Source organism: Opisthorchis viverrini (assembly GCF_000715545.1).
Source record: "Opisthorchis viverrini unplaced genomic scaffold opera_v5_64, whole genome shotgun sequence".
Lineage (NCBI taxonomy): Eukaryota > Metazoa > Platyhelminthes > Trematoda > Opisthorchiida > Opisthorchiidae > Opisthorchis > Opisthorchis viverrini.
Genome location: NW_008751720.1, coordinates 671384 through 682761, shown reverse-complemented (window position 1 = coordinate 682761; position 11378 = coordinate 671384). Strand labels below are relative to the sequence as shown.

Sequence of the window (11378 nt, the reverse complement as noted above, 5' to 3'; positions counted from 1 at the left end):
GTCTCGCTCATACGAAATAAAGCAGCATACTTTATATGCAGAAGAAAGGTTTTGAAGCTCATGTTCTGTTTGTCTAGTCATCAGTGCTTAGTTGGGTGGCATTATGTCATTTTCTGGGTGGTGACTGAAGTTTCACTATTGTTTACGTACGTTTTATGGACTGAGGGGAGGGAGGTCTTTGATTATGGCTGGTTGCTTGAGTACTCGGTTTTATAAGCGAATTCTTTAAGTCGAAATCTGATTAATCGACTTCCACATGACCTCCAGTTGTCCAGTTTGTTTTACTGTTGATCCTGACATCTGAATCGAATAGATCCGATGGCAGTAAACAACTAACCATTAGCCCAAATCTGGGAAAGTATCCGGTTTGAAGTCCCAGTAGGTTTACAATCGACTCACTGCAAATTCAAATATAGGCCCTTGAAATAGATATAAACATTTAAGATGAACCAAATGGGTTTTAAAAGCAAGAACAAACGTAACAACCAATTAAATCTAGGAGGTAGTTCGACTGCTGCTTGACTAAACTTCAGGCAAGGTCGAATCGGACGTGGTGGTAAACTCACATACTCACAAACTGCATGAGTAGTATAGAAAGTGGTCTCAGTCTTCGGCTTGTTGGAAATAGCCTGGGGTGCCATGATACCTACCGAAATAGTCCACAGAAACAAAACGCCTTTAGTTTTTTAGGATCCACAACTACACTCTACACGTATAATTGTGCAGTAACAACTTGCAGACTCCCAGTCATTCGTGCATCTCAAGAAATTGAAAACCACGCACAGTTTATGTGGTCGGGTCATTTGCTGATCGCATTCTTATTCCAGCCACACCATATAGTTACAGGTGTTACTTTTTATTCGATAAGCAACCTTCGGTGAAAGTTTTCAAAGTGGCAAGTTTCATGTGATTACTAACTAATTACCAAGTTAAGCAGCAAATATGTCACATTCGTTTATTTCGAGGGTTTCTGTGTGCACTTGAGCTCCTTTGCAACGTGCCTCTCTTAATGAACGAATGATTCGGATGGTGCTCGGAGACCATGCCGATTTCTCACGAACATTCGCTGATTGGAGCAACAGTAAAATGAATTTTTTCGTCTATTACATGGTCCGGTTAATCTTCCCTTGACAAAAGATTAGATGTCCTTAAATTCCCCTGCGGCATATGTAGCTGTTACTGCACTACGAACCACCCGTAGGACTTGATCAAAGCGGTCCTTTCTGGTGGATGAGCACGTGTTGTGGAGGTCAACCAGATCCCCAGCTTCACTTGACGACTGAATAACTACTAAGTCCCACGCATCTCCCTTTACGGGAAACCTTTTCGTTATTTTTTACATTTTGTACTGGTCTTCGCTTTCCTCCCTTCCTTCTCATTTATTTTATTTCTTATTCCTTCATTCGTTATTCTCCTCCTATTTGAAATAGAATCCCCAGTTGATCAGCCAACCGCAGATTGATCATCACATAAAGAACCCGATCTGTTCGGAAGCAATAAAACTGAATTATCCGGTAGATCAGTGTTCGTATATTGGTCAATCGACGCACTCATCGTAGTCGAAAGTGGCTCACCAATGGAAGCATTGACATGTAGCTAGCGTCTATGTATTTCTATTAAATTCACATTCAGCTTTCCAGACTGAATCAAGCCAGGTTGGGTTGATGGGGTTTGGGAATTTCGCACGCGTGTGTTCGTCTTGAATACACTACCTACTCGATAAAAGTTAGTAGCTACTTGTCGACTCTGATTTGTTAACAGTAAGTTTCTATAAGGAAGTTGAAAATTGCCGGGTATTATAAGGCTTGGGGAGGCCTTTGGCTTACAGTAATCCGACCTGTGTTCACTGGAGAGATTCTGGAATGCGCATAATTCGGCACACTTAATGTGAGATCGTACTCCCGGAGCTTTGTTGACAATGTTGAGATCTCTGAATTGATGACGACCGATATAATTCCATCGGTTGAGTGATTTCCCATGACACCTTTTCGGCTGATCTGAGCAATTTTTCTCCATATTTCTAGAGTCCGGACCGTTGTATTTCTCATGACGTAGCCGTTTAGGTATCTGAGCCACTCAGCTTGATTGCGAGCCTCATAAATGTGTACTTTTCGAACAATGGAACTTTCCATACTTTGAGGTGTTAACTGGAAAAACTAGACTGGACTGTAGTTCCATTTTAAATATCCTGATTTATGGTAAGGTACACAAGCAACCGAATTTGATCCTTGCAAAAGCGGTTAAGTTGTGCTCATTATAGTAGTGAGAGCGGGCCTCTCGAACATCTCGGCCCGGAGATCAGTTGGCATACCAAACACTTTCCACATTCTCTGACTGCTAAAACAATTATTCTTAGCTTTGGAGAAGCATGACCAATAGTACCAGGTCTTTCTTGATTCCTTCTAGACTTCTAGCGTTAAGCCGCGCAACTAAGCAGAACGTTCTGCCGGACAAACACAGGACAACCCATTTAGGAGAACAGATCCTAATTGGAAGGGAAGTACATGTTTCGGAAAATTATTACCGACTACAAAGATTGGGGGAATAGTTTCTTCGACCCAGAAGCCGGTCAATTTTAACACCGGAAGCAGTACTCAGGTTCGAGAAATATGTCGAAGGACCCCAGAAACCTTACCTACACAAGGACTGTTGTCCTCATGGGGGGTAGTCATTACGGCATCCAGGAGTGCATCACATGGCACTTTGGTTGACAATTTCAGACTGTCGACCACCTGACTATGCTCCGGCTTTCTTGGCTCATGAAGTAGCAGTGTGAAACAGCCAAACCAACTGTCACGTGACTGCTTTATATGCGTCCGTTATATGCATACGAACTCTCCGTGGGGTCGATTTTCTTGGAATCCGACATTTTTTCCATCAAACTTCCGATGCAGTTCCGAAACCATGAATCGATGACGATGGAACCATCAGTTGTCGCAGGAATACGCCCACCTGAAAAAACTCAAGAAGGGCCAATCGGCTATCGAGGAGATTTCAGAAACCTTCTGGATGGTGATCTAGTCCAAGAAGATTGCATTGGGGTATCTTGAACATCATGTCGAAACATGAGAAGGTCTTCGTGAAGCAGATTCAGTTGAATAATATCATAAACGAGAGATTCAGTGGCGGTCGATCAGCTGGCTGCTGAGCGGTTTGCCGAGCACGGCAACTGGACCGCAATCGTTTGGTCACCAAATGGGTAAGACATCATCAGTGCCTGATTAGGTGGGATTCATCTGAGTCTCCCGCAAAAACTAAACTGGTGTGCAAATGAGTGTATTGCGCGAGGTTTGTGCAATTGAAGTTGACAAAAACTCAGGGACTACGCCAACCTGATCAGCCCCAAGAAGAGCGAACCGGCCATGGGCTGTCGAGGGTTTTTCAGCGACCTTAAGAGTAATATACGGAGATATATCGAATATAACACCAAACGAAACGTCAGACTTTGCTTTACACTTTCAGCTGGGGAATATCATAAATGAAATGTTCGAGTGGGACTCAACAGAATCTTCCGTAATTCACCAAATCCACTTTTTATTTTTTTGCTATCTGAAGATGAGTGAAGTTCGTATCTGAGTTTATTTCACAGACAAAAAGTTGAACTTGTACATATCAAACGAGTTTGCACGCCAGACAGTCCAACCTTGGCTAACGTCGCCTTGGGCTGAAATACAGCTTGACTACCAGCATTATGATATCGTTCACAGATATATGACATCGCTTCATAGAACTGTCAGCGGGTGATCTTCTGGAATTAAGCTGTTCATGGGTTGGAGGCTCGGGTTAGCCAGATTCCGAACTTTGACCATTATGTGAACAACGTGTTCTGAATAGTGTAGCTGTTGGAGTGACTTGCACGTGTGTCGATAAGTGACACTTGTTTGTGGTCCGTGACAACCGGCAGCTTTAAACGTCCCGGAATGCTTCATTACGTTTTGCTCTCCTTGATGGGGATAAAAATCCGGCCAGCAATTGACCAACGAGTCTGTGAGTACGCCATTTTGACAGCACGAGGAAATTAGCCACGTTACACTAGTTCTGCTGACCTCATTTCCAATTCATTTCATTGATTGAGTCGCTCGAGGACAACGCCCACCGCAAACGACCGTACTGTGTTTTCACATTGCCCAGGTTGTCGGATATCGTTTATGTAAATTTTGTAGACTGCCACCAATCAAAACCGATCATCCTACCTTCTGTTGTTCGTCATACCGTTTGACGCGATCGAGTGGAAGGGAACATAACAAAAAGACAACATTCACCTGATCTTAATCATGAGAGAACCTAACGTCCCGATAAAAAGTTGTGGCACGTCAACCAATCTCATCCACCCTGCAGATCAATAGGTCTCTGTTCCGCTTTCTGAAACCCTATTGGTCGATTTGCTTCCTCACACCCGGTTTGCCAATTAGCCTAAGCAGTAACAGAACGGCCCTGAGCGAGTTTATTCTTCAGACTGCGGGTTTTATGAAGGAATTACGACGACTGTCTACCCAAGGTGATATAGTAAGTCGGTCTAATAACGTATCCCTGGGTATTAAAAACGCCTGAGTTTTTAACCTGATGGCGAGTTGCGTTGTCCTGTCGGAGGTTGACTCAGCTTTCGCAGAACAGTGATTGGCTAGGTATGTATTACCCGGTCATCTAAGTAAACAAATCACATGACTTTATTTTACGACTTAATCCCACAACTGTTCACAACCAGCAACAAAACTATTTTATCAGGATTGAAGCAATTGAAAATCTAAGTATTCTTCTGGTAAAGCCGAGTCATTCTATTCTGGATGGCTGTTTCACCATTGTTGGCGAACAAATAAGAATCTCAGCGGAGTTGATAGACTTGCACCTGAATGGGTGAAAGGACCACTGCCCCTCCACCATCACTGCTTGGATTTGGAAGTAGGCTGCTTCAATGAGTGACTACTGATAACCGATAAAAGTGGGGAATGTATTCCTCACAAATCGTCCAAGATTTGCACCCTGTGTGAAAACATTTCAAAAAAAATGATCACTTTTGTTATCAGCATGATCAAAGCAAAAGAATCTCTGAAACATTACAAGAACATTCATTTGGGAGTTTAATGAATAATGCTTGTCTTTTTGCTTGATCAGTACTAATGCGTAACACTAAAGCTGATTTTGGTGTCTTTTTCACACAGAAAGCTCTATTACGCCAACTCGGAACAGTATCGCCAGTGTAACACCTTTGAAAGTCGTCACGTTTACGTTATTGACATCGTCTGCGCAGAGGGTACTTTTAAGGAGGAGGTTCACTCGAGAATGAATGATTTTAAAGGAGCAAATAGAGAAGCCGATTCAAACAATGGAGTTTATAAGTCTGAATACGTTTCAAGACCACGTAAAATTTGACCAGACTCCAGAAATGTTGTATTCTGGCAACCCTCCGTAAAACCTTTGCAACGGCTCAACTCCGAGTGTTCGTTCACAGTGTACAATGAGGTTTTCTGCATAATCTGAAGGTTTTGAAGATATTCCCATCAAGCAACTGAAGAGAAACAGGCTAGTCTGTTTGACGCAGTTCGTGTTTGGCGAGAACCCATTGCTCACAACTGCATACAGCGTGCATACCGAGTCACGGAAGAGATTTTCTCCAGATGACAGTCTACGCTGATTAGGCAGTTAGGATGTAAAACTATATTGCATTGCCAGGCATAGAACTGCACGTAGTTCACTATTGCTATATGGTTATTCAGCCATAGTTTTCTTTGGTGAAAGTATCGTAGGAGATACGGTGCCTTGTGTCCCGGTAGTCTTGTATTCTAAACCAACCGAGTATGTGTTGTGAAAATTCCAAACCTCTGGTCCAATTTAGAGTGATATTTTCTTAATTCCGTCGATTACACAATGTACTGATATAGCAACACCGAGTTCAGATGTTGGCTGCTATCGTATCCGCGATGTATTTATAAAGGTAATCATATATGTCCTGCAGGTCTTATGTTTGTATCTCCTTGTTCTGTTAACAAAGGAAGAACAAGTCACACAACGAGGGCTTCTTCCGTCTGACAAGCAATCAATCGAGGAGCTACTCAACAACTAATCACCTGATGTGAATTCAACGACTGAAGGATGAGTGGCTCTCTATTCTATCTAACTGCGAGTTACTCATACTACTGATAAGCCGTTTCTGGCCTACTTATTAAGCGTTAGACCGAGAGATAGTGAGTTCAAATCTCTCCAAAGATTCGTGAGGTGTATAATGCTGACGACCTTCAGTAGGTATGAGACAGCATTACGGTTATTCTTGGCTTTCCGGGATAGAGTGACTTCACCCACAGGACGAAATTTCCATTGAAAAGCTCCAAGATCTCAAACTATCAACAACTCGCAACTCGTTTGATAACAAGTCTATCCATTCAGTTAGGGAATACGTTTTTCTGAATACAGTCATCAATACACCTAAGGAAAGGTGAGGCTGGTCTCCTCCTAGGTTGGTTTCGTACATAAGTCACCTTAAGTCTACCTTAAGGATGTGCCATTCTTGTTTTATCTTGTATGATTCCATACCCATGGCGATAGGGTGCCTTGTGCCCCGGTAGTCGTGTATTCTAAACCAACCGAGTCTGTGTTGTGAAAATTCCAAACCTCTGGTCCAATTTAGAGTGATATTTTCCTAATTCCGTCGATTACACAATGTACTGATATAGCAACACCGAGTTCAGATGTTGGCTGCTATCGTATCCGCGATGTATTTATAAAGGTAATCATATATGTCCTGCAGGTCTTATGTTTGTATCTCCTTGTTCTGTTAACAAAGGAAGAACAAGTCACACAACGAGGGCTTCTTCCATCTGACAAGCAATCAATCGAGGAGCTACTCAACAACTAATCACCTGATGTGAATTCAACGACTGAAGGATGAGTGGCTCTCTATTCTATCTAACTGCGAGTTACTCATACTACTGATAAGCCGTTTCTGGCCTACTTATTAAGCGTTAGACCGAGAGATAGTGAGTTCAAATCTCTCCAAAGATTCGTGAGGTGTATAATGCTGACGACCTTCAGTAGGTATGAGACAGCATTACGGTTATTCTTGGCTTTCCGGGATAGAGTGACTTCACCCACAGGACGAAATTTCCATTGAAAAGCTCCAAGATCTCAAACTATCAACAACTCGCAACTCGTTTGATAACAAGTCTATCCATTCAGTTAGGGAATATGTTTTTCTGNCAGTTAGGGAATACGTTTTTCTGAATACACTCATCAATACACTTAAGAAAAGGTGAGGCTGATCTTCTCCTAGGTTGGTTTCGTATATAAGTCATTGACCCCCTTAAGAACGTGTCATTCTTATTTTGTCCTCTATAATTCCCTACCCATGTGGTTCAAACGCTCATCTTGTAGTTTAAATGTTTGTTTACCTTGGACCTACCGCAACGGGCTTACAAACGGATTAATTAAACTTACATGCAAAGAAATGTTTTTTAAGATCTACAGCCTTCGGAAATTTGGGTCAGTAATATTACAAATGTGGATGGATACTCAGCAAAAATGAGCAGTATAAACGTGCGTTTTACTCGACTGGAACTCAGGGATTACATCTCGACAACAAAACGGCATTCACTTTCCTTGCCCTCTGTGAACTGTCGTTCAGCAAGGCCGTTATGGAATTTGTCGCTCTGACGCCTGAATATCTCGGGCTAGTTGAAATAATCGTGAATGGTTTGGTTCTTATCGGGTTTGGTGAATTTCATCGTGTTTTCCAGTGAAGTGAAAATTCGATGCCACTTGTATGATTGACCGTAACTCACATTTACGACATTCTTTACACAAAGATCCCCCTACCCTTCAGTTGGAACCATGTTCAAGACGTCATCAGTATATCCTTCGCATTGTCAGTTAGCATCCATCCTAAATAAGAGTTGCTGACGTAAGATATCTTGACTACACCCAATCAGTAGTCAGTTTCAACACGGCAACTGTCAAGACATATCCGGATGGTTCCATCATTGTGTTGTGCGTTGTATGTTCCAAAATCAATCTTGATGGAGTTAATATAAAAAAGAGACTCACTTATATTTCCCAAAAACGCAATACTGAGGCTGTGCAAGATGTATGATGAAACCATCTGCTAAAACCTGTACATCCAGCTGGCTCGTGCTCTCAACAATGGCACCACAGGAAGGAGATGAGCGAAGCACGTTTCAGTACTTGGATCGAAGGCCACACCCACTACATAAACCAGATCAAGCGCCTCCGAATGTGAGATTTGCACCATTCCGGCGGTTAGTTGTTTCCTGCTCTCTCATGTGACAGTAGAATGCTACATTCAGTTCATCCAACCGTCATAATTAGTTGCGCAAGCCCCCGCCCCCGTGGATTTTCACTCGCTAAGCCGAGCAGAACTTGGTGGTGCATGAGATAATGGCCGAACATAAAATCGACAGTTTGTCTGTTCACTTCTGTCCGTCAGGTCTGTTTGTATGCCTCGATAGAGAACGCATTCTTCAACCTTTTCAGTTTGAACAACTCTCAGTGGGTTGCTTGTTTCTCAAAAGTTATTCCGAAAGGTTCTTAGACCATTAAGGAGTAGCCTATGAGAGTTTCCGTAAAATTATTTCCTTCAAAGAAGAGAAGACAGCTTGTTGGTGGCTACCACGCATAGAGCCAACGCGAATGATGTTCACTTATGAGGCATCGATCAGCTTCCAAGTAAAACGTTGCCCAATAAACAATGCACACCCGGTCCATGAGATTAGCAATCACAAGCTTGAAACGCGAATCAGCAATGTTCTGGCTGAGCTTGAGCGTTATCCAACTCCGGTCTTCACATACACAGGACGACTGTCTACCGTTTTTTTCGACGCTACCTACTACTTGCTATGGGAGGAGTGTGAGATTGAGGGGAAATATTGTTCACAGGGAGTTTTTAACGTGTTCCGCCGAGAAAACTGGAGAAGCTTCAAGGGTCGACAGTTTCATTTGGCTGAGTGACAGTGGGTGACGTAATTTGCACCACACTGTGGTATAATAAGGTGGGAGATTTTCCTCCGATGGCTGTGTTTAAAGCGGATTTAATTGAATCGCCCATCACGTCAAACGGAACGCTGTAATCTGTGTGTGGATTTAATCGATTACTATACTCAAGTATTACAAGTCGCCGAGGTTCCAGTGGAGGCTCTTTGTAAGTTTGGTGCGGATGAGTCAACTCTGTTTGACATTTCATAATGGAAGGAGACAATGGACCCATAGAATAGGACGTTGAATGACCTGCTTCCCATATGATTCAGGAAGGAGCTTTATTCAATGATCATTCAGCCGGACGATCGTCCAGCTGTAGCACCCTTCCGGTGCATAGGTGACATGCTACCGGAAAGAAGCACGAGGGCTGGGATACTGCCAGGTTGCCCAAGCCTAGACAGGGGAATTCAAGAGGCAGAGGTCGGTTTCGAACCACGGATCTTCCGGTTCTAACTACTTGAGCCGTCTCGCCGTCTCTCAGCAGAACGATGTGGGGATAGGCACCACCTACTCACATGACTACGGTCGTTTTTGATAACAAGACCACGGATTAAACCATCTACAGTTCGGATTTAGATCCCACAAAAACCAAGTTTTGCCTGTTGACAAGATGGGTTTTGTGTTAGCAGTCTGGTATTTTATGTGGGGTGTGACATCTTTCTAAGATAGTGGATAAAAAGCAGTTTGCCAGGTTTTTGTTCAGGCTGGGACTCACCTGGTGGGTGCAGCTGGAGCGGTTGGAAGTCTCCTTGATTGAGGACTTTCACTGTTCACCACAGCACCGCCAGCCTACTAACCACATCTGTACGGGTGTGAATCGCAGTGTTTTCTCGAGATGAAGTTGATCATAGAAACGTGACAGCATTCGTTCTCTTTTTAGGGATTCCCCTTGTGAGAATTAGATTTAGCGATATCGATTTTTAAGGCACGATGTTAGGATTATTGCTCTTGGTAATTTTTAAGGTATCACTTATTTTGGTGAGAGAGTCGGATGATACCTCACGGATGTCAGCAACGTTATTCGTTATAAACGGATGGAGCTCAGTCTGAGTTCAGAACAGAACAAACAGCCTATCATCCAACGGTCACCAATGTAGTAAACTCCATCTTAACGGTATCTACAATATCTTAGAAGTTTTTTATAGTCATAATTCAGCAATCTGTGAGACGAGACATTCAGTAAAGCATAGCCATAAACAAATTTTTGCCCCTGGTGAGTATGGCAGACTTTTTTGCCTCATTCAAAACGAGACAATACAAGGTGGATCTTGGTTTGTTTCTCTTTGTCCAGAGTTTGGTAGTGTCCCATGTCAAATTACACCGATCGAAGCGGAAAAAAACAAGATTATATCACAAAGTCAACCGTGGGTGATCAGATCACAGAGGTGGATAGGAATTCTAGAAATTAGCGCGCGATAAATGAAATTGTTTGGATGCACTACCTGCTCCCACTTCTTTGTGGAGCAGGCCAACAAAAAGCCGATTGTGTTGAATGGGAAAGAGAACGAAGATAGAGACAGACTGGGAGGAATGGTTGATAAACAATCACGAGGAATCACAATGGCACATTAGACAATGGGTAAATCTGTATAGATTAGTTATGCAACCCAAAGGGTGGAACCACAGTACAAATAAGTTGCGAAAAAAGACGTTCGTTTACAGTAGAAGTTTGAAGAACAAAAAGTCCAACTTCTTGGACATAGTGATAAGGAATCAAAGTGGGTAGGAAAAAATGCACAATAACGTCAACTTGTAATAAAAACCGTGTTTCGATCCTCAAGTTGACTTACTGGAGTGATAATTTGGGCGCAGCTGCCTAGGCCGTGGTGACTGACATTTGTGGTTGGATAAAGGGACAAGAGAACTCCGCTCAAACGACTTCATGGTTTTGTAATTCACGTTGCATTGACATTTGGCAAACCTGGTAGCACACCTCTGTGGCCGTGTCAGGAACTCGCGATCACGTCTTGAGTTATGAATCTAAAACTTGTGGGCAAACATCCAACATTTGGGGAAACACAGCTCTGTCATCTGAAGAGAACCACTGGCTATCAGCGATAGCGGTGATTCAAACACAATTTGAAGCACAGCCAAGAATTTAGTGTTCCAAACCCCGGTATTCCTTGGGGTCCGTGAGTAATCTCATTTCCAAGCGTGTGAAAATGCAGTTAAGGGGGAGACATAATACAGCTAATATACACTCATTTGCAAACTAATTTGGTTTTTCGAGAGACTCACCTGGAACCCAGCTGAACCCAGCTGTTCTCAGTTGCCTGAGAACATCAAAAACGATAGATTCAGCTGGTTTCAGATAGTTTACAAATGAGTGTATATTCGCTATTTTCGTGCAATTTTTTTTAGTAGAACATAAAGTTGACGGAAACCCGGGGACTGCG

The 11378-nt window shown here is 42.8% G+C and overlaps 2 protein-coding genes across 2 annotated transcripts in view; one reads left to right on the top strand and one right to left on the bottom strand.

Moving 5' to 3' along the window:
* T265_04084 (hypothetical protein) overlaps positions 1 to 8089 on the bottom strand; it is a gene marked incomplete at both ends in the record, with an annotated part of 8852 nt that extends 763 nt beyond the window's left edge. Inside the window, one exon of the mRNA XM_009168730.1 lies at positions 8035 to 8089. Coding sequence (XP_009166994.1) covers positions 8035 to 8089 — 55 coding nt within the window. The remainder of the gene's footprint in view (positions 1 to 8034) is intronic.
* T265_04085 (hypothetical protein) overlaps positions 1 to 11378 on the top strand; it is a gene marked incomplete at both ends in the record, with an annotated part of 60537 nt that overhangs the window by 2644 nt on the left and 46515 nt on the right. The gene's annotated exons all lie outside the window — the stretch shown is intronic.